General features: G+C 38.6%; 3 protein-coding genes across 6 annotated transcripts; all 3 read left to right on the top strand.

Moving 5' to 3' along the window:
- Positions 1-6,451: 6,451 nt before the first annotated feature.
- On the top strand, positions 6,452-8,445 carry LOC131014520 (uncharacterized). Its single transcript, XM_057942510.1, has one exon. The coding sequence runs from the start codon at positions 6,632-6,634 to the stop codon at positions 8,381-8,383; it is 1,752 nt and encodes a 583-aa protein (XP_057798493.1). The 5' UTR covers positions 6,452-6,631; the 3' UTR covers positions 8,384-8,445.
- A 988-nt stretch (positions 8,446-9,433) lies between these two features.
- LOC131014526 (urease accessory protein F) lies at positions 9,434-12,407 on the top strand. 4 transcript variants are annotated; one of them, XM_057942520.1, is made up of 2 exons: positions 9,434-9,759; positions 11,466-12,407. In XM_057942520.1, the coding sequence occupies exon 2, from the start codon at positions 11,489-11,491 to the stop codon at positions 12,209-12,211; it is 723 nt and encodes a 240-aa protein (XP_057798503.1). In that variant the 5' UTR covers positions 9,434-9,759; positions 11,466-11,488; the 3' UTR covers positions 12,212-12,407. The 4 variants fall into 4 exon arrangements, with proteins under 4 accessions (XP_057798503.1, XP_057798500.1, XP_057798501.1 ...); XM_057942517.1 differs by having other exon boundaries at positions 9,436-9,751; XM_057942518.1 differs by lacking the exon at positions 9,434-9,759 and adding an exon at positions 9,767-10,699.
- An 8,689-nt stretch (positions 12,408-21,096) lies between these two features.
- LOC131019023 (uncharacterized) lies at positions 21,097-23,024 on the top strand. The gene is made up of 3 exons (XM_057947711.1): positions 21,097-21,903; positions 22,001-22,578; positions 22,811-23,024. Exons 1-3 carry the CDS (start codon positions 21,097-21,099, stop codon positions 23,022-23,024), a joined length of 1,599 nt encoding a protein of 532 aa, XP_057803694.1.
- Positions 23,025-23,930: the final 906 nt, after the last annotated feature.

The raw sequence follows: 23,930 nt of genomic DNA, 5'->3' as shown, positions 1-23,930 counted from the left end.
TCCGTCAATCACTACCTCCGGAAAAGCCAAGATCGAAATGGTCGGGTCCTTTCAAAATCAACAAGGTTTTCAATAATGGAGTAATTGAATTGAGAAAGAAGGATGGAAGAACCTTTGTGGTTGAGAAGGAAAGAATCAAGGTGTATTTGCCCTTGAAACCAAAAGTTGAAGTGTTCGTTGGCACCATCCCCGAGCCATGACACCATCATGAAGACGTCGAGCTCACGACGTTAAACTAAGCGCTAGTTGGGAGGCACCCCAACAAGGTACCCTTTAATTATTGCAAGTTCAATAAGTACACACATACATAGGTATTTCTATATTAATCTATGTATATATTTATATATGTGTGTGGTTTATTTTTTTTATTTTTTTTATGTTAGTTTTTTTGTGTGTCCGAGACAACTTCTCCTTCTCTTTTCCTCCAAACTCATTTCCACTTTGTGTGAAATAAGTTTGGGGGGAGGGGAAAGATGGATTAGTTGTCTCATCTATCTTTTGCTTTATTTGTTTTTGTTTGTTTTAGTTTTATTGTCTTGTTTTTATTTATTGTTGAATAAATGAAAGTTTGAGAGTTAGTTGGGTTGATATTTTTGTTTTTATTTTGCTTGAGATAATTGTAGCAAATTTTGTGATGATGAATTGATTAGTTTTTGGGCTTATGATTGTTGTTTTTGAAAAAAAAAAAAGTTGTTGTGTATCACATGTTGATTTTGCATGTAGAGTTTGAACTTGTGATAATGAGCTAAATGTTGTACCTCCAAGAACTTGAAAAAGAAATGAGCTTGTGAGAATTGAGCCTTTGATTGTCATACATTTACAATCTCATTTTGTTCTTGAGTGTAAATCATTTGAGCATGTGTGTTGATCTCTAGAACTTGCCATGAGTCCTCTCTTGAAAATAAAAGTAGATGTGTTGTTAATATTGAAGTGATTTAAAGCCATCTTTGTTAGCCACTTAACTCAAATTGTGTCCAAATTCTCATATGATCCTAGTTTACACCATTTGTGCCTCGTAGCCATTCTTTGAATGAACCAATGATAAAGGGGTAGAACTTTGAGTGTTAGTGGTTGCTTTGATGAAAAGGTTTGGGAAATGATTGAAATTGCCTATCAAGCTTTGATTGAGTGAAAATCACTAGTCCCCTATAAGCTTAAAAAGAAAAAGAAAGAAAAAAAAATGGAAATGAATGTGAATAAAAGAGCATAAAGATGAGTGATTTGCCTTTTGAATCATAGCCATGACACATATCACTAAGGATGAAAAGAAGAAATGTGGGAATTTTGGTTATTGATTGATTAGAAAGGAACAATGGTGAATATGACTTATTCAATTTGGGAATTGTATGGGATATGAGTCACTTTGCCTATAAACACCTCACCTCACCAAAGAGCCCTCATTGCAACCTAAAGAAAAGCCCTTGTTGATCATTATTTATAGCACATTGAAGCATAGAAAGTTAGGACAAATGGCAAGCCTATGGTAGATTGCATGCATTGTTTCAATTCGAGTGCAAACACGTTCATTCTAAACACTTGAGAGTTGAGTGCACCATTGAAACATTCACCTTGTGAGGATTCAAACTTGGATGCCATAATGTTGAACTCACTATCACTTGTGACTTCTTAGAATGCATTTTACTTGTGATACACTTTTGAAAGATTTTTGAAATTGTTGAAGCCTTCAAATGACATCAATTCATGCTCACATGTTTATTTACTTTTATTTCTAGTCTTTTTGTCGTTTGGGGACAAACAACGTCTTAAGTTTGGGGGGTTGACAAACATGGTTTTCGTACCTCAATTCCACATGATTTGTTGTCATTTCCCTTCATATTTTGATTGCTAATATGTGTTTGTATCCCAATTTTGAGTTTTGTTGAGTTTTGATGCTTGGTGTAGCTTTTGGAGTGATTTCAGGGAAAATCAAAGATTAATTGGATGATTTTGAAGACATGAGATTGAAGTACGTCTCGATAGGAATCCGTGAGCGCAAACGGTGACCAAATCCGAGTCCGGACGAGGGAGAACGGAGCCGAACAAGCGGACTGCGCATAAAGCTCAGGACACCGCGGTCCGGGCCGCGGCCGCGGGCCCGACCGCGGGCCTCTGCTCCAGAGCAGTCCAGAACGTTTTTGGCAGTCACCCGCGGTCCGAGGCGCGGCCGCGGGCCTCGACCGCGGTCTCCTCTCATTTTGGCCGCGTTCTTGACCGCGTTTCATGCCGTGGTCGCGGGAAAAAGGCGGGATTGCTCCCTTTGGTGGGCCCAGACGCGATTTTTGCCCCAAAACTCCATTTTTCCCCTCTTTTCTCATATCTTTCATCTTCCTCACCCATTTTTCCATCTTCCCCAATTCCTCAACACCAAACCCTAGCCTCCATTACTACATTCAACCACCAAGATTGGAAGGACATTGAAGAAGAGAGAAGATTGAAGGAAGCTAATTAAATAGGATTTGTCACCTCTTACTCTCTCTCTCTCTTTCATTTATGAATTTCCTTGAATTAATTAAGTATTTTGATTGTAAGCATGATAGGCTAAAATCCCCCCTTGATTTGGGGATTAGGCTCATGGATGATGTAATGAATTGATTATTATGCTCATTATTAGTCTTTGATTATACATTCTTCATTATCTTTTCAAGCCCTAGTTTTATTCCTTGTATGAAGTGTTGGCCACTCTTTATATGCATTTCTAATTTGTAATTTGATTCGGGAGATGATAATTGCAATAGATTAGGTGTTTGAAACATATCGACTCAATAAACCGGGAGGTTGAGAGTTGGGTGAGAGTTTATCGATCTTTGTTGTGCTTTTGGGAGTTATAGGTTAGAAGTTAACCGGGGACGGTAACTATGACCCGTAATCTACCGTTTTAGTCGTCCGGGAGGGGGCTAGAACTAGTTGGGAGATCACTCTAGATAATAGGTAATATCAAGACTAATGTTGAGCTAATTTGAGGTCCATTACTAATCCATTGATGTCTAGTCCCTAAATCGTCTTAATCATCATATTAATCCACTTGCTTATTTGATTTTATTTGTCTTTGAACTTGTTAAGTAATTAGTAGATAATCAAACCAATTACCTTATTGTTTAGTCTAAATAGCTATAGCATAATGACTTAGGATAATCACTAGATTGAACTACTAATCCTTGTGGGATACGACCTTGCTTCCATATATTACAACTACCCGTATACTTGCGGCGTGGTGAAAATATTAGCGAACAGTATTGTTCCCTTTTGATGGAGAGTAATAATCGCCCTTTATACAAGGAAACAATTTTAAAGTAATTAAGGAAGGAAATTGATGGAGAGTAATTAATAATCGCTCTTTAATAATAATCGAAAGGGAAAAGATATTTTTACATAATACCCTCCAATTTTGAACCGGACCGGACCGGTTTATTTTCTTAACCGGTTTTTTATTAATTAAATAATGTGATAACTAATTTGCCCTTATTACATATTTTTGGAAGCGAGAGCATTGTATGATTCTATTCCATTTATAAATTATAAATTTAGGAAATAAATATTATTTTAAACATCAATCAAATTAGTGAATATTTTTAGCGAAATTAAATATGTTTGGCGCCACTTTGAATTAATAAATCATAGGAAATAAAACATTCTTTACAAATCTTTAAAACATTGTGTGAGGCGTCACTTTTCTCAAATATTCATAAGAAACAAAACATTTTTAAATATCTGTAAAACATTTAATAATTAGATTTAAGTTAGTGGGTATTATTATATAGATTTGAGACGAAAAAGGCTAATTAGTGAATATTAATAATATTTATTATGAATTTTTATTATGTAATATTCGAGTTTTATTGGCACATATAACCAATTATTACAACAATTTACATTTAGTTATTTAGATATATTATAGACGAGTTTCAATAATTAGCGGATATTATATAAAGGTTCGGGACGCTAACAAGTTGTAAAATTATTATTATACCATAACGATACAGTAAATGATACTCCATTATTTACATAACGAACATTACTATACGATATTCAAATATGAATTAATAGAACATTCACTTTTTAATTGAATTTAAGATGAATATACGTATATTAATTATAGATGGATATAAATGTATAAATTTGTCACAATTTGTATTTATAATATTAAACGGGTTGGGGTCATTAATCAAATTGAGACGAGTATGAGTGTACGTATACATAATTTTAGACGGGTGGGGTACGAACATTTATTGACATACCTTTGTGTATTATTTAAATTATTTGAGTATGATTAATTAATATACATTCTTGACGAGTACGGACATATATCAATATGCCTAAATAAATATTTTTTTCTAATTTTTTAATATCTTATTTTATGATATTAATGTTTATTCTATAATATTCGAGTATCTATTGAGACGGATAACCAATTATTGTGATAAATTATGTCTATATGTTTAAAATATATGTGGATAGTTAACACATATTACTATACATTTTTGTTATGACAACGAGTAGTAAAATCGTTATTTATATATCAAATTTAAATGTATCATTCTGATATAAAAATTATTTCATTTATTATAACTATAAATCTAACTAAGGTGGTTATCTGTCGAATTTCGACGAATTACATACTAGTAATATGTATATACATAATGCCCCTTAATTTTAAATCGCTTGATTGATTTTTTAAAATCAATATTCTTATTAATTTATAATACTAATTTATTGACTATTTGCCTCTACTACATATTTTTTGAAGTGGCAAGATTTAATAATTCTATTTCATTTATACACTATAAATTTAGTAAATAAATTATCCTTTAAAAATCTTTAAAACATCAACAAATATGGGCGTACGTCAGATTCAGTATTCGTGTTATGTGATAGGCCAAAATAGTTTTATTTGGTCTATTATTTTAATTTTAATTTAAATTTTAATTGAATTATCTTTATTTTGGTTAGTCTATCTTTTTTGTCGATATTATCTCTTTTTATTAAAAATAACTCTAAATAAAAAGAAATTAAACGTATATTTGTATATAAAGATAATTTAAATAGCTATATGGAATTAGCAAATGAAATTGGATAAAAAAAAACAGAAAAAAAAGACGCAGAAGGAGGGAACAAGAGTATTTTGGAAATAATTTGCAATCTCTTACTTAATTATCATTAAGGTTAATTAAGAAAAATGCTAATTACGTTAAGTTACAATAATTATAAGTTATTTTAGATGCCTTGTAATTTGACATAATTGCCCCAATTATGTATATACATTATGTAAATTTATCACTACTCTAATCTAATCGAAAAGGACAAATAAATTGCAGCTTGAAACGTGTCCAACCCAAATCAAATACTAATAATCTGTTGCTAGCTGAATTTTAGGCACGAGTGTCGAGAATATGGTCAACACACTGAAGGCAGTATTTTAATTCTAAAACCGGAGCAGTGGAAAACAAAAGGAACCAGAGGTGGTATTAGTAGAGGCCACGTGTCAAGATCCGAGCGGCGTTGTGTATTACGCATTGCGCAGTTTAGACCTTTCCCATTTAAACCAAATTACAAGGATACAATTACATACCGCATATTAATTATTTCCAAATAATTTGTGGACTAGACAATTCGGAATTAATATTTCCAAAATTATAGAAAAGAAATGGTCCACGATTTTAAACTTTAGAAATTGACGTCCTAACTTCTTTCCAAGAAAAAATAAAATAATGATGACTTCTCTGCCCCACAAGAAAGATTTGAGCTCCCCACATATCTAAGCAAAACAAAGCCTCAAATTAGAGTAGAATACTAACTCAAATGGGATGCAATGCTTCAAAACACAAATTAAATAAAATTAAGCACTTGTGCAAAACGTCATTATCAATACGTATATGTATATGAATATACTAGGTGCTAATTTTGACTTGGATCAGTTTTGGTACAATGAGCAATATCTCTTCAAATTTTGAGGGAAATAATGAAGTGCTCACACTTTAGCTGAAGAATACTTTGGTGAGTAAAATTAGGTGAAGGCCTTTAATCTGTATAAGCACTAACTTTAAAAAGAAATTTTGTGTGTACCAGCAATGAGACCTTTGCCCAGCTTCATGCTCCGATGCCGGCCATTATAAAAATCTATTTGTTACTTTCACTTTGGAGCAAAAGTACTTTTAGAAAAAAGAGAACTATTACTTTTCATAATCATAATAATAAAATAGAATAGGAGTTTTAACACATTTTCAGGCCCAACTTTCAAATCATACAAAGTAAGATATGGTTCGAAATGTTTGAAAGCATCATCTAATAGTCTAGTTTATGCATTTGTTTTAGTTTTTTTCTTTGTTAATGTCATGGTATTGGTGCCAAGTCAACTTTGGCAAACATGCGCAAGAAATCATCAAAAAAAGATATAAAAAGCAGAGCAAAAGAAAATGAAACTGTAATAAATTTAGAGGAAAAGGTCATACAGCCATTTCAACATAATCATTTGGCTGTCCTATTCCACAAATAAATTGAGAGTTGAAAACTTTGTTTATATAAAAGGTTTTTTCACACTTGTCTTAACATGTAAGCATCATAGGTATATAAAAACAACAAAATACAATTTGAAGGCAAGTGACTTGAATTTCACAAAAATCATCAGTAAGAAAATATGCATTCACCTCGTTTGAAAAAGGCCACTCAAGTATGTTTTCAGGGTTGTTGTCCGAATCCCACCGTGAGAGGGCCGCTGCCAGAGGCGGAGCAGCCCATTGCAAAGACAAGCAGCACGTCGGCTGCTTGTCGTCGCAACTTTGCAGCAACAACTGCATCTTCCCTTTTCCCGTCTACCAACTTCACCAACCATGAGTCCATCCCTTCTCTGCAAGAATCGTTTGTTCAGTTCATCAAAGCTTATCCCAAGTACTCCGACACTGCTCCGGTTGATCAAATCCGAGCTCGTGAATACGGCCACCTCGAACTCTCCAACCATGTTTCCCTTGATTACATTGGTGTTGGCCTTTTCTCACAATCACAGGTGATGTCTCAGTACAGATCCGCCATTTCTGCTCCAACCTCGTCTCCTCCAGCGTCCGATTTCCCATTGTTCGGCATAAACTTCAAGTCAGTGAGCCTCAAGTCGCAGCTGCTTCACGGCGGAGAAGGGTCAGAACTGGAATCCGCCATCAAGAAAAGGATCATGGATTTTTTAAACATCTCACAAAATGATTATGCTATGGTGTTCACAGTGAACAGATCAGCTGCTTTCAAACTTGTGGCAGAGTCTTACCCTTACCAATCCAGCCGCAAACTGCTGACAGTGTACGACCACGAGAGCGAGGCATTGAGCTCCATGATCAACACATCGGGGAAGAGAGGGGCCCGCGTCATGGCAGCCGAGTTCAAGTGGCCAAGATTGAGGATTCACTCTGCCAAACTGAGGAAGATGATCATGAGAAAGAAGAAGAAGAAGAAACACAGAGGGCTGTTTGTGTTTCCTCTTCAATCAAGAATGAGTGGAGCCAGTTACTCATACCAATGGATGACCTTGGCGCAGGAACACGGCTGGCACGTCCTGCTCGACGCCTGTGCATTAGGGCCGAAAGACATGGACAGCTTCGGCCTCTCCCTCTTCCACCCCGACTTCCTCATTTGCTCCTTCTACAAAGTGTTCGGAGAAAACCCCACTGGATTTGGATGCCTCTTTGTCAAGAAATCTGTTGTGCCGGTTCTGGAAGCTTCTGCAGGTGCAGGAATTGTGTCGATCACACCAGCAAAGAACTTGCTCCCCTTCCCTGAGGATTCTTCAGGTACGGACACAGAACTCGAACAGATTGGGATAAAGCAAGAAGCTGCAACAGAGGAAAAGACAGAGAAAGATATTGCTCCATTATCAAACATCGAATGCAGATGCTTGGATCATGTGGATTCATTAGGATTGACAGTGATCAGCAGCAGAAGCAGGTACCTGATCAACTGGCTGGTGACGGCAGTGATGAAGCTCCAGCATCCAAACAGACTCGACAACTTCCCTCTCGTCACAATCTACGGGCCGAGGGGGAAATTTGACCGCGCGGCTGCATTGGCCTTCAACATATGCGACTGGAAACGCGAGACGGTGGAGCCTGCTCTCGTGCAGAAGCTAGCTGATAGGAATCACATATCGCTCGGCAATGGAATGCTGCACCATGTTTGGTTCGCAGACAAGGCCGACGAGGAGAAGCACAAGTTCTGCAGAGCAAAGGAGAAAGGCGGAAATGCTCATCACAGAATCAATGTGGTTACTGCAGCGCTTACTTTCTTGGCCAATTTTGAAGATGTTTATAGGCTCTGGGCTTTCATAGCTCAGTTCCTCGACGCCGACTTCGTCGAGAAGGAGAGATGGAGATACACCGCCCTCAATCAAAAAACCATTGAAGTGTAGGCCCAAACTCTAATTCATTCACAAATTTCTCTTCAATTCAAATTCCTCCTTGTGATTTTCAATCTCTGAGCGTGAATCCTGATCATCCATGGCTTCTGTCCATATGAGTTGACAAGATCAAACTAACATTTCGCACTTGTGTAACTCTGAATTATGCCTAAATTTAATGACAATTGTTCGTAAATGCACTTTTCAACATAACTGTTGAGCTCATATAGACATATCCTCAGACACTTAGGAAAAGTAAAATCATAAATATCACGAATTTTTGCGGAGAATAATTTCGTCAGTAATTGTATTTTCTGGATTGGTACGACTTAGCTTTCTTGAGCACAAGATTGAATTGTTTTTGTTTCTGCTGATTAACTTATTTTAGAAAAGTTAACATGAATTAATTGGAAATCAGAAGTCAGAAGTGAATGAAATTAATATATTTGTCATAAAATAAGTTGAAATCCTTATTGGAATGGGCCGGACCTCTACAGGCTTATGAGGGAAATTGGGCTTCCACAGCCCAACTCATCTAGGGCTGCCAATTCATACGGATCGCCGGATCAGATCATTATCGTATCAATTACTGAAAGTTATTTCAAAAAAATAGTTACCGTTTTCAAAGGGACATCAAACGCTGCGACTTCCTGTGTGTGAACAGTGAGGTCCGAATTCCAACCCTACTGCTCCACCAAGTCAAAAAAAAAAAAAAAATAGTTACCCGAAGTTCCATTGGATGGCTCTCAAGTGGTTTTGGCTCGTCTTATGCATAGGGATGGCAATGGATCCGAGATCCGGTCCAAATCCGCGGGTCCAGACCATTTTTTTCCGGATTTGGACCTTGCAAAATTTGGACCCAACGGATCTGGACCGGATCTGGACCATTCCCTAAAATCTCAGATCCGGATCTGGAGTAATTGAAATTAAACCCAGATCCGGTCCAGATCCGGCCCATGGACCCGGTTATATTTAAATATATAATATTTTTATTTTTTAGTTTTATCAAATCCTAATTCCCTAAACCTAAATTCCTAACTTTACATCACAATTCAATTTCAGAATCAGAACTTCTCGGCCCAGCCCCCATCTCCAAATCGGAGTCCTCCCCCACCCGCTTATTGAGCCACTTCCGGCCATCCACCTCCAGGCTCGCCCCCTCCCCCACCCGAAATCCCTCTCAGACCCCTACCCCACCCGAAATCCCTCAGCCAAGCAGCAAGAAGAAGGTGCGGTCTCGGACTTGAGCAGCTTCTCAGGCTCAGCGGTCCGGCCGTCCACCTGACCACCTCTGTTGTGGCGTTGACTGAACCACTCCATCTCGGCCCCTCCGACGCCGACCGCTGCTGCTCGTCCTCCCCTCAGGGCTCAGCTGCTCAGGTAAAGTGGTAAACCTTCGACTTCGAACATGTTTTGTGTCAGTGCAGCCGCTTCTCTTCATGTTTTGATTTCTTATTTTTGATTTCTTATTGGTTGGGTTGTTGGTGAAAGGAATCGACTCTTCATGTTTTGATTTCTTATTGGTTGGGACCGTTGGGTTGTTGGTGAAAGGAACCAATAATATTTTGGTGTAGGCCACGTAAATTTAAGGAGTTTATAATTATGGGATTAGACATCTGAATGCTGGGATTTAGATAGTATATGTAATTTAGATAGTATACGTAATTATGTAAATTTAAGGAGTTTCAATTTCTTAATGTAACATTAGATCAGGGGAGATTGTTTAGTTTTAAATAGATTATGGTGTTCTTATTATTTTGGATTGTTTAGTTTTAAATGGATTATGGTGTGTTTTTTGTTTAAATGATTCTTGAAACTTTAGGCAATTGTTATGATTTTTATTTTATTGTTTAATTAGCTTATAATTTATTTTAGAAAATAAAATGATATGGATCTGGGTCTGGACCCGAGACCCTGTGGATCTTATGGATCTGGGTCTGGATCCCATTTTTTTTGATCCAATGGATCTGGACCGGATCTGGATCTAAGTAAAAAAACATGGATCTGGATCTGGACCAAGCAGGATCCGGTCCAGATCCGGCCCATTGCCATCTCTACTTATGCATCGGCAACGCACATTGCGGCTGCAAAAACAAAATCTTGTATTTTTGTTGAAGATTAATTTAATTGAAAGTTAGAGAGATGAGTTTTATCAATTTGTCAATAGGCAATAGCCAACCCAAGTCACCCAACACCTTTTATCTCCCTCTAGCTTCTTGCTTCTCTCTCTCTTCCGTTTTCCTTTTCACAGAATCCTTGACCAGTAAGTAAACTGCTCTGGAGAGATTCTCTGTGCATCAGCCGATAAAAATTGAATCTGGGAACGTGGTATGTACATCAATTTTTATCAAACCAAGTCTTTGTGTTTATGTAGCAAATGAAACCCTCAGTTGACTTTGTTGCAAATCTCGAAGCTAGTAGCATACTTGAATGTTTCGCTTTTGCTCCATTAAAATTATAGTGTTGTTTTATTACTGCTTTTTGATACATTCGTTCAAAATCCCAAATTCATGAATTCAACTTAGTGGCTATGCTCGTTGTGTTGTGAGGCGATGCTCATTTGGCTACTCCATCAATTTTCAGTTGCTGACTAGTGGAAATATGTTGAGACTCTAGTGTCGAAGATCAATTAAGAGAAACAACTCTGAGATTCTTGTTGCCAATATTAAAAGATAGTCACAGTTGCAGTTTACCGTTGCAAGATGTTCTTGGCTCAATTATTCTATCAAGTTTTGCAATTACAGTGGAATTAAGGCCAAATGTCAGCCCTTTGGATGATCTTCATTGTTGCAAACTGATTATTTTCGAGCATGATCATAGTAAGAGGCCCAAAATGATATTCTTCTTTAATGGAATCCTTCTTAAAGTAGTTGTGATTTATGAGTATTTCAAAGCTAGCAGCAGGGGAGCCATAGAATCCTTCTTCAATGGTTTCTCGATTAATCTATGATTGTCAATCTGATAGCGAGTGGCCCTGTATTAGAATGTCGATTTATTTATTAGATTGCATGCAATTTTGATCTATGTTGAGGAATCTTTGTGGAAATCTAAGGCATCTCAGTTTGGTCTGCTAAAATTGTATACCATATGCTAGATTGATGCAGATTGTGGCTTAACATGGAGGGCTTGGGGGATGCAAATGCTAGATGTTTATCAACAAGTTTTCCCCAGCTGTGGAGTCAATGGCAGCTATTAGATTCTATACTTCCTACTGGGGGCTTTGCTCATTCTTTTGGTCTCGAGGCAGCTATGCAAGCTCGCCTGGTCACTACAACCGATGAACTAAAAACATACGTGATCCATGTATTGGAGAATGTAGGAAGCCTACTTCTACCTTTCATCTGTGCCACAACAATGTCACCAGATGCACAGACATGGCATAGTCTTGACAGATTGTTGAATGCCATGCTGACAAATGAGGTTGGCCGTAAGGCATCGACGGCTCAAGGATCAGCACTAATGAGGGTAGCTGCTTCTGTTTTCTCTGAGATCCCTTGTCTGAAAATGATGAGAGGCGAAGCTTTGGGCAGTGGGGACGTCTACTTCCATCACGCACCAGTGTTTGGGCTCGTATGCGGACTTCTTGGATTTGATCCCGAGACTACACAGAAAGCCTACATGTTTGTGACCATGAGGGACATCATATCTGCTGCGACGAGACTAAATCTGCTGGGACCGTTGGGTGCAGCTGTGTTGCAGCATCAGGTTGCTCCAGTTGCTGAGAGCTTGTCAACCAAGTGGATGAATCGAGGCGTGGACGAGGCGTGCCAGACGTGCCCATTGCTTGATACTGTTCAGGGCTGTCACAGCTACTTGTTTTCCAGACTTTTTTGCTCTTGAATGGTGAAAATGAAAGTGGGCTGGTATGGTTAACAATTTTTGCAGCCTGTTTGTGCAGATTTTGAGGTCCTTTATAAATTAGGCATATTGATTTGAGGTTCGAAATGGCAAGTTCAATCATATTTATATTAATTATCATTGTTTTTCAGAAGCTTAATTGATATCTCCAGCAAAAACTGTTGATATTGGCGTGATATGCTACTACGCATGATAGATTAGAATGCTTATTAGAGGTGTGGATTATGGCAGATAGTTTGTGTAGTTCACAGTGAGGCACTAACTTTTTGTCTCCCTTCCTTTCTCTCTCTCTCTTTCTGTTTTGTTTGGAAAAGTTGAACGCTTCTGAAATTTAATTATGGGATAATTAGCCATAATTATATGATAATAACCTTAATAAAAAATATTAACCAATAATTAGAAGGGGAAACTACTAATCAAATAATGAATTATATCAAGTTGAGGCATCCAAAGACTCTCCTTCGCGAGAGGTCGTTAGGTCTTGGGTTTAATCCTACCTACATGCAGTGTAGTTTTTTCACCTTTGTGTAGGTAATGGTCCCAGTTATTTTCTCACCTTTGTATGGTGTAGAGGTCCCCCGCCTGTATGGGAGTGGCTTATTTCATTATACAATACTACATATCCACAAAAAAATAGTCCTAGCAAAGGACGACATGGATTTTAATAAAAATAGTTATTGTATTGTGAGTGGAGAAAATGTTTGACTTAAAAAGTAATGTTTATAATGATAATTAATTATATTGTGTGTGGATAGTAGGGCTCGCCATGTAATAGATAGTTTCTAAAAATGGAAATGAATTAATTTTTGTGGACATTCTAAAATGACAAAATTGGAACGTAAATTTATCATCAGAGTAATTGATTTGATTTTTCCCCCGGCGAACACTTTCGACATATTTAGCGCTGACTTGGCAACGCCGGACGAGGAAATAAGACGACAACGTTTTAATTCTTGCTTAAATGATGTCGTTTAGATCTTATTCCAACTTAATTTAAATTCATTTTCATTCCCAAATTGTTCGCTCCATCTTTCTACTTCATCTTTCAAATTTAGAAACTAGGGTTTGCGTTTCTTCCATAGTCGACGCCATGAGTGATCGTGAGTGCTCCCATGGGCTTCCATGTGAAATCCGAATTTCGTGGACTTATGCTAACCCGAGATGAGATTTTATCGTTGTTCAAAAGAAGAAGTAAGCAACCATTTTTATGGATTTGAATTTTCATCATTGTAATGACGCTTTTTGTGAATGGCCGGAGAATTCATGTTCTTTCTTTGAGTTTATCGACCCGAGGCCAACTGATTTGTAGAGGAACTACATTGCTAAGCTGAAACGTGAGAGGGATGCACTTCAAGATGAACTTCGCTTGAAAACCTATAAATGCAGTGCGTTGAAGGAATCGGAAGAGATAGCTTGGGATAAGGTCGGCCTTTACATTGTAGAGCACCATGAAATGGAGGAGGAAATTCCAAAGTTGAAGGAGGAGATCAAATTTTTGAAGAAAAAGTGTTGTTTCTTCAAGGTTGTGATAGCCATTTTAGTTGTGTTTTAGGGCATGTTTAGGGTTAGTTAGATCAACAAGTTACCGATATGGTAACTTTTGTATAACCACTTAACTTATGTATTAAGCTAATTTTCAATCAATGGAAGCTTGTTTACCTATTAAATGCTCAGAATTTACATGAATGTAAATAAGGAATTCAACTTTGAAATGATGTACTGAAATTGGCAGTGATCTATTGAGCTTCAAAAAAGGGATATGATAGTTCATCATAAGGGTTAACAATATCCAACCGAATTCTGCCATGGTTTGTACAAAAACTGACTTCATAAACAACCTTCCAAGTACCACAGTTTCAAAATACAAAAAAAAAAAAAAAAACCATGTCACTAAAGCTTGGTCAATGCTCCAATGTCTCCGATTGAACACCTACTCTCTTGGGTGTTCACAATTCCAGCATTACCTGTTGCTACATGCCCATCACCTGGACCTTCTCTTGAACTTGATGCTCAGGTTGATCTTCCAGTAGCTTTGCTTCCACTTGCTTTGCTTGCACTTGCTTTACTTCCACTTGCTTTGCTCCCACTGTTCACATGAGTATCCTTTCTGTTTTGAGGCATCTATGTAGAAAAAATATAGGAAAGATTAGTCTACTAATATTAGAGTGAATATGTATAAGTAGGGTTAAAGTTCTACTTACATGGTAGTAGATGTTTCCTGTCCCCAAGCTTGTATAAACTCCAGCACTAGTTTTTGCAAAATTCCTTTCCCTAGCTGCAATGGCCTGACTAGAGTGCTCTTTTGTGGTTGTTGTAGTAGTATCCTTGTCAGCCTTCTTTCTTGGCCGCCCTCTCTTTGGCTATGTACATGCATTAAACAACCAAAAATTAATATACCATTGAAGGTTAAGAGTTATTCATTTTGTATACATAAAGTGGGATTGGAAGATACCTGCTCTTTTGGGGCCCTTGCAACTGTCATGTTGGTGTAAGTTCTTGAGTTATGGCCAAACTTGTTGTAGTTGTTGCATGTGATTATCTGCCCATGTCTTTTAAGCTTGTTTAGGTTTTTGGGGTCTTTCTCTTCGAGTGCCCTTCTTCTCTTCTTCTTGGGTCTTCCCGGCATGCTTCTCACCATAAGAGGTTGTACTTTCTCATCATCTACCTCTGGCCACATTCTTTGCCCATTCAATAGTGGCAAACCTTACTTGTAGCACTCCTTATTCATTTCCACACAATATCAATCAACCAAAAAAATTCCTACATCCAAACCCATGTATTGTATTGCAGATATTCCATGGACACAAGTAATCCCTGTTAACTGCCACAGTCTACAAGTACAAATACGCAGTTCAACATCCACAACAAATTTATCAAGATCAGCAAGAACCTCAAATTTTCCACCAATTGTAGGAAAAGGAACACAATTCCTACTCAACCACCTCAATTTATCCAATTTCTTCCTAATTTGAGGGCACAAAGTATCAGTGCCAATTGATTCATATTTGTTAACCTGCCTCACCATGATTGATGTCCTAATTTCTTCTAGCATATGTATCACCAATACTATTCTTTACCACACAACTGCATAAATCGACCACCATGATGAAGGAAAACGAAAAAAAAAAATCACTGCAAATGAAGAACAAAAGGATTTCTCAGCCATGCAAAAAAGAACAAAAATTTTATTCAAAATATGTAGATACATAAACAATGATTCAGAGGGCCTACCTGTTGAACATTTCGTTCCAGATGCCTCCAAAACTCCGACAAAGTTGAATATTTTATTCTTCAGCAAACGACGCCCAAGATTCTCGAAGAATACTGACAAGATTCCCCCAAGAACTTTGTCACCTTTTCTTTCGCTGTTACAAGGTAGAAACTAGCAATGTTAGGGTTAATGGTGAAAGAGTTAACTTTTTTGCGGTAAAATACGCGTCTCTTGAGTTGCAACAGGCAGAAACGACGTCGTTTACGTCGATTAATTAAGAAAGTAAACGACATCGTTTAGTTCCATCATCCGGCGTTGCCACGTTGGAAGCCCGGTCGCCAAGTCAGCGCTAAGTATGCCGAAAGTGTTCGCCGGGGGAAAAATCAAATTAATTACTCCGATGATGAATTTACGTTCCAATTTTAAATGTCGTGTTATTTTTGCGGAATTCGGTAATTTCTCATGTATTTAGCGGCAATTAACCGAATTCTCAAAAGGGAAAAGTAGCAATTAAACATCTAACATGGACACCCCTATGGCGTTTAGCCCCTATACTCGACATTGGATCAATGAAGCCTCTGATCTCTCAATTTCAGTGCAATTAAGCCATTAGTTCTTTTCATTACTCCCTACATCCCACCGAAAGTGGTGCGCATTCCTTTTTGGGCTGTCCTACCGAAAGTGGTGCATTTTCTTTTTTGGTAATAATTTTACACTACAAACAATGTGGCCCCATATACGCATTTACACACTTGTACACTACAATCTTATTCTCCTTAAATCTCGTGCCCAAAAGAAGTGAACCACTTTCGGTGGGACGGAGGGAGTATTATTTTTTTATACATATGTGGTGGAACCCACCACATTTAATATGCAAATTTCACTCTTCTTATTCTTGAATCCATAGCTCGTGTTGTGTCCGTAGCTTGTGAGAAATTGCCTAAAAATGGACGCCGGCACAGACGTTTGTCGTGTTGACGAAGCGATGAGACGGCCCGAAGCAAGTGGAGGCAAGGTCTAGGCGCAGGTTGAGACGGCTGAGCTCGATTTGGACGTCGAAGAGGCAAGACGCCGCTGACGTTTCGAGGTCCGCACTCGAAAAAGGGAGGTGTTTCGCAGGTGTTGAACAAAGCCCACGCCCTAGAGGCTGGTCAGCGTCTGGCAGCAGTTGCTCGAAGGGGAAGAGCTCCTACAAGAATAGGTTTCCGATGGGATTGTTCCAACGTATTCTATATTTGGAGGGCATGCCCATGACCCCCATTATCCATACACCAAAATCATTAAGAGATAAGTGATGATAAAATTATATCCATTTTGCAAGTTCGACATGATTTTGAAAGTTGGCAATTAAATACTTGATGTCATGATATTTTCAATTGCAAGATTCACGGATGAATCAAAGGTTAAATGGATCATTTTCAGAGGATATATTTAATTGCTAGTTTTCAAAAATTACTTTGACATTACATAATGAGATAGTTCGTGATTTAATTGATAATTTTCCCTAATAAATATTTGAGTTTTTCATGAGTTTGAAATTTAAATTAGATCACATTTACAAAATTACATAAAAATTAAAGTTTGATTTGTTTTCTAACTTTGATTTAATAATTTTGAATATTCATGCATGTTTCTACACTACAAAAAAGCGCCGATTTACCGGCAGGATTTACCGGCGGCAGGCTCGCCGCCGGCGATCACGGCGGCTTTCCGACGGCGGTGCTGCCGACCCGTATTTTTTGAATATATGGCGATGATACCGGCGGCAACGTCACCGCCGGTGATCACCGGCGGCAACGCGGCCGGTAAATATTAAGGCCGCCGGGAATTTTATTTTTTAATTTTTTTTTATTATATTTAGCAGATAGCGGCGGCAGCTGCCGCCGGTGATTAGCGGCGGTAATTTGCCGCCGGTAAAAATAGTGCGGGTCGGGCTTTAGCGGCGGTAATGGGCCGCCGCTAATTTTAAAGCCCAAAATCGTGCCCTAACCCTCTCTCCTCCAGAACAGATCCCTCCCCCCTCTCGCGCCTCCAGCCCCCCTGCCCCCCCCCACCCTGCCCTGCCGCTGCCCTGCCCTGCTGCCGCCGCCTGTCGCCGTCGCCGGTCGCCGCCGTCGCCTCCGTCAAGGTAAGCCCTCCTTTCCTTCTCTCTCTCTGTCTCTCTCTCTCTCTCACCCTCTCATCCTCTCTTCATCTTTCTCCTCCTAATTGCAGGCCAATCCTGCCGTCTCACCGCTCCTGCCACCGCACGGTTCCGCCGTCAACTCCTACGGTACACTTTCGTTTTTAATAGACTTTTATTTATTTGTTTATTTATTTATTATTTATTTGTTTGATTAAAATTAACATAATTCTAATTACTTTATAGGATGTTTAAAGTATGATAATTGTGTATTGTTATGTATGAATTAGGCGGAGATTCATCGTGTTGCTGCTGAGACAGGACGAGAGGACCGACTCGATGAGGTCTACTTGGAGCTCGTACATCCCGGTAGGTCACGACTGTACGGCACTGGAAGTGCTGGTGTGAGCCAGTTCAGTAGGGGGTCTACCAACAGTACATGCTCTTCCCAGATGTCTCAGCGGATGTATGAGACTCGGATCTCCACACTGGAGGAGCGTCTCCAAAATGCTGAGGAGGATAGGGCGGCCCAGGAAGCAGCACGTGAGGCCGAACAAGCAGCACGTGAGGCCCTTGAGCAGCGGATGAGTCAGTTAGAGGAGATACTGAGGCGGTCGGGTCAGCTACCTTGAGCATGATCACTTCTATGTATCTATATCATGTTGAACTTTTTTTTATGTTATGTTTCTGAATAAACACAATTACACTTGAACTTTGTTTAACATTTGTGTTTTGTTGAACAATTTAATTGTTTTATGTTTTCAAATCGTTCTATTTATTGTGAGTGAATTCAAGGTATGCAAATGAATTCAAAATATATTATAATTACAAAATGAAAATACTTATATTCTATAACGTAGATTGATAAAAAAAAATTAATAACATATTGATTAATAAATAGATATATTGTTTCGACATAAAAATAAAGACATATATGCAAATGAATTCAAAAATACATTAAAACTATCAAATTAAAATACTTATGATTAATAAACTATATTGATAAAAATAATTTAAAAAAAAAATTAAAAAAAATTAAAAAAAAATTAAAAAAAATTAAAAAAAATTAAAAAATAAATTAAAAAATAAATATTTATTTGTCATAAAAATACGGGCGGCACGAGACTGGTCCGTAATTAACATTACTTGGATATAATCTCCTCATATTCAAATGTTATGAATATATGATATATATTGTATATTGAAATAGCCTTTAAATGATTTAATAGGCAATAGATATATCAATTATACGAGTGTTCTCTACTGGGGACAATTCAAAAGGAACTTCAAGGTTAAGCGTGCTTGACTTAGAGCACAACTAAGATGGGTGACCCACTGGGAAGTTCGCCTAAGGTTTGAAATATTGTATAAATACGAAAATAAAATAAATAAAATAAATAAAATAAATAAAATAAATAAAATAAATAATTTAAATAAATAAATAATTTAAATAATTAATTAATTACCGGCGGCAATATCCCGCCGGTAATTGGCGGCGGCAAAGGGCCGCCGGTAATCCCCAAACATCGACGACCATCGGTGTAGTGGTGGTGATCACCGGCGGCAATGGTACCGCCGCTGATTACCGGCTGCATATAGCCGCCGCTGATTACCGGCGGCAATGACCGCCGGTAAACATTCGGGAAATCACCTGAGCTTCCCGAGAAACTCCACCGGCGGTAGGGCCGCCGCCAATCTCCGGCGGCTGAGCTTCGCCGCCGGGATTCACATCTCCGACGAGATATATACCGGCGGCAAGTTGCCGCCGGTAATGCCGCCGGTAATTGAATCGCCGGCGGCCGTCCCTTTTTTACCGACGGAAAATGCCGCCGGTAATCACTTTTTTTTTTGTAGTGCTACATCCAAAATTAGGCCATGGCAGTATTTTAAATTTATAATATTTGCCTAAGTTTATATAGTAGTATGGATTGACAAAAACCATGAAATGCTTGGTTCATTTTCGCCGAAGAAGACGTGAGAGAAGGGAAGACAGAATGTTGTTTCACAAATTAAAAAAATTAATCTCAAAAAGTGGATGAAAATCTTGGGGTCAACATTACCTTTTCAACTATATGCCACACTACTTAGTAATATAGTAATTAACTTCTTTCTAAATAATCGTACCAAAAATAACAAGATACTTAAAATGGAACGAAGTAAGTATTTTAATAGAATATTTGTATTTTAATAAGTCACTTACAAATATTCTATTAGAATATGTGAGTAGCATGTACCTGTGTCCATCCTGTATCCTCCGTGTACTAAAGAACACGCATTAAAATTAAAATTAAATAATAATAATAATAATACCTTACGTAGTGTTTCTTTAGAACACATAACTTTTGATGCAATTTTGTTGTACGTTCGAAAAATCGTACACAAATTCGTCTTACTGTGTCTAAAGTATTTTTTGTAACATTAAAATCGAGTTATAGAAAGAAAAATTAAAATCAATCTTTTATGGCATAAATAGTGCATAACTTCTCGTATAACAACTCATTTTTTTTTATAAAAAAAAATTAATAATGGTTCTCAATTTTTCTCATTGATGACTCGAACCCCCTATCTATTGGTTGGAGGGAAGCATCTTACCAATTAAATTATGCATCACTGCTGGTGGACGTCGTATACCACCAAATAATTCCTGCAGAATTATCAAAATAAATTAGTATCGTGATAAGCAGGGTCGATCCCACAGAGAGCAGATAAAACCATTCAATTCCCTAAATCTATAAATTTTTGGTGTTGCCACCACGCCGTAAATTGAGAAAAATTAATTAAAACTAAGAAAGCAATAAATCAAATAAAAGACTCTAGAAAAATATCAATAGAAAGGTAATTCGGCTCAAATAAATCCACACTAATTCAAAGCTCTGATCATCGACGCAAAGATTAATTAATCTCTATCAACCAACCAGTTATAGGATACCGTGAAGCGCAACGGACGTACCCCAATTCCTACTTACTGTATCGATAAACAGCTGGAGACGCCAGACCTGCTTATTTCCCTTATTACTCCCTCCGTCCCAAGAAAGTTGGCCACATTCTTTTCGGCACGGAGATTAAGAAATGGATAGTTAGTGGAGATTAGATGTGGACCCCTACTTTTTTATGTAGTTTGTAAAAGTTAATTAATTTCTTAATGTCAACTAACTTAACAACCATCTTTTTCCACTTCTTATTAATTTTAATTTATTTTTTTTCATTAAATTAAAATCTGAATTTACCAATTTATTTTATTAGTTCATTAAATTGAAATCTGAATTCAATCTTAATTAAGTGGCGGCACTTAATTTCTGAATTTACCAATTTCTTAAACAAGTCTATCAATTAAACAACACTCCAAATAATGAGAGCAAATTGGCGGCAGAGAGAGAAAGCTGATTGGCTCCAAAAAAATTCATTTCACAACTTTTAGTTTCCCTCCTAAACAAATCTATAAATATGCCATCTGCCATGCCTTAGCAAATTCACAAAATCACAAACTGAAGGCACCGGCAGTAGCTTACAAAAAAACAGAAAATACATCAAAAAATGAGACCTCCCAAGGATCTCTCTAACAAAGATCGAAATAAGATTGTGCAGTATCTTCTTGCAAATTTGAAGAATGGCAAGCCTCGGTACGGAGCCATGAAGGAGGCAGCATCCATCTTCAACACATCACAACGTACGATTACTCGTCTTTGGGCGGCTGCAAAAAAACAAAAGGAGAATGGTCAAGAAATTTATCTAGCCAATGCCAAACCAGGTGCAACAAGAAAAAAAAGAATACAAGTCGACATAGAGCTCATACAGAGTCTGGAGCTACAAAAAAGATCAACCATACGACGACTCGCAGTGGGGATTAATCAAAGCAAATCAACTGTTTGGAGGTGGGTAAACAAAGGGCTGATCAGAGCGCATTCTAGTGCTATTAAGCCCGACTTAACAGCACCAAACAAGTTATTGCGACTACGGTTCTCACTAGAGGCTTTGGAATTTGATCACATTATGTCGGCTGTGAAGTTTAAGACTATGGACAACACCATTCATGTGGATGAGAAGTGGTTTTACATCACAAAGGCATCAAACAGATTTTACCTAACACCGGGAGAGGGAGATCCTCACCGCACGTGCAAGAGTAAGGCTTTCATAAAGAAGGTAATGTTTGTGTGTGCAGTTTGTAGGCCGGTGTTTTCAGATTCTGGTGAGTGCCTATTTGATGGGAAGATTGGAATCTTCCCACTAATAGAACAACTTCCAGCCAAGAGAAACAGCAAGAACAGACCGGCTGGAACTATGGAAACAAAGCCCATACAGTCCGTGACCAAGGAAATCATGAAAGGATGCTACATAAATCAGGTATGCAAAAATGCAGCTCAAGTATGCAAAGAATGTGGATATGATATGTATTGTATTTTCAAATAAAATATGAACTGTTATTTCATCTTTATTACAGCTTCTACCAGCAATATATCAAAAGTGGCCTGAATTTGGAAGTAAATTGATCTATATTCAGCAAGATAATGCGAAGCCCCATATACTAGACTCCGACCCTGAATTTAGGGCAGCAGCCACAGCTCATGGTTTCAACATAAGAATAGTTCAACAACCACCGAACAGTCCGGACACAAATGTGAACGACTTGGGATGGTTTAGAGCTATTCAGAGCATACAAGAAGAGCATGCATGTTACAGTTGTGATGATCTTGTGAAGGCTGTTGAGGCATCATATGCAGCACTATCTCCTCACACACTTAACAAAGTTTTCCTAAGTTTGCAATCATGCATGGTAGAGATTATGAAACAGCGAGGTCATAATGCATACAAAATCCCCCACATGAGGAAAGATGCACTAATGAGAGCAGGGGAGCTGCCAAGGGATTTGGAGGTTTCTAAGAACTTGGTGGAAGAGTGCATTACTTACTTGACTGAACATGCACCTATGAATTTGGTGCAACAGATCATGGAGAAGTTAGGGTATCCCTTTGCAGATCATGGTGCAACAGAAGAAGGCCTAATCAATGACTTCCAACAGTTAGAAATTTAGGGCTGCTAGGTCTGTTTTTTGTAAAGAAATTTAGGGCTGCTAGGTCTGTTTTTTTGTATAGCAAAGGGCTGTTTTTTTGTATAGCAAAGGTATGTTTTTTGTAAAGAAACTCAGTTATGCATTTTGTAAAGGGCTGGACGCAAATGAATGAAAGACCAAGCAAATTAGTTATGCATTACTCATGTGTGCAGCCTAGTATGTGATGTTCAAACATAACAGAAGGCACCAGCCGGCCTTAAAGCTTCAAACAAGGCACACATCAAACAAGAAGGCACCAGCCGGCCTTAAAGCTTCAGACAACAGAGACATCAACACACGAAGGCACCAGCCGGCCTTAAAGCTTCACACAAGGCACAACATCAAAACTGAAGGCACCGGGCTGTACATCACAGCCCGATACATCAACAACAAAGATGGCACCAAGTGGCCTTAAACATAATGCAAACAAAACACCAAAAGCCAATTTCACAAAAATTCTCAGAAATACAATTCAAAATCATTTTTCATCACAGAATTTAGTTCAATATTTTCATCATTTCAGCACCATGTACACCAACAACCAACAATGCAACAATTAATCCCCACTCAATCATCATACAAAATCAGATAAGACACACTAAAAGGAACATTCTCACCGAGTAGGGAAACATTTGCTTCAATGTTTGCCAACGGCTCATTTTCTTCACCGGAGGGGGCTTCGCCGGAGAGGGCTGCATCTCAGTCTCAGGCACTGGCGTCCACCCAGCGGTGTCGACGTCGTCATCGAGGGGCACAGCATACTCCCCAAGAGACCACGGTGACAGTGTGTCCGCCACAACACAGCCAGCGGAATCGGGTGTTTCAGGCGGAGACTGATACGGCTCCGGCTTCGCCGGAGACTCAGGGCTCGATTGAAACACCAACTTGCGTCGATTTGAGTGTAGATCGACGCCACCCGGAGAGGCGAAAGGCTCCGGTGACGCCGGAACACCAGTGGACGCAACGGGCTTCCAGGGAGAACGGCGACTACTCAGAGAGGCGAAGGACTCAGGGCTCCATTCAAACACCAATTTGCGGCGATTTGAGTGTAGATCGACGCCAGCCGGAGAGGCGAAAGGCTCCGGTGAAGCCGGAACACCAGTGGACGCAACGGAATTCCAGGGAGAACGGCGACCACTCAGAGAGGCGAAGGACTCAGGGCTCCATTCAAATTTGCGTCGATTTGAGTGTAGATCGACGCCACCCGGAGAGGCGAATGGCTCCGGTGACGCCGGCACACCAATGGACGCAGCGGGGTGCCAGGGGGGACGGCCACCGCTCAGAGATTCCGGATCTGCACTTGAGGAGGGTTTTTTCTTCA

Source organism: Salvia miltiorrhiza, chromosome 3 (genome assembly GCF_028751815.1).
Source record: "Salvia miltiorrhiza cultivar Shanhuang (shh) chromosome 3, IMPLAD_Smil_shh, whole genome shotgun sequence".
NCBI classification, from domain to species: domain Eukaryota; kingdom Viridiplantae; phylum Streptophyta; class Magnoliopsida; order Lamiales; family Lamiaceae; genus Salvia; species Salvia miltiorrhiza.
Note: the sequence above shows the minus strand (reverse complement) of the source record. Positions and strands in the feature narration are given on the sequence as shown.

Excerpts from the sequence above, each read along its gene's own strand:
- LOC131014520 (XM_057942510.1), top strand. The coding sequence starts at position 6,632 with ATGCATTCACCTCGTTTGAAAAAGGCCACTCAAGTATGTTTTCAGGGT.
- LOC131014526 (XM_057942520.1), top strand. The coding sequence starts at position 11,489 with ATGGAGGGCTTGGGGGATGCAAATGCTAGATGTTTATCAACAAGTTTT.
- LOC131019023 (XM_057947711.1), top strand. The coding sequence starts at position 21,097 with ATGAGACCTCCCAAGGATCTCTCTAACAAAGATCGAAATAAGATTGTG. Across the intron at positions 21,904-22,000 it reads AAGGATGCTACATAAATCAG|CTTCTACCAGCAATATATCA; the intron begins GTATGCAAAAAT and ends TCTTTATTACAG. Across the intron at positions 22,579-22,810 it reads CTAATCAATGACTTCCAACA|AAGGCACCAGCCGGCCTTAA; the intron begins GTTAGAAATTTA and ends CAAACATAACAG.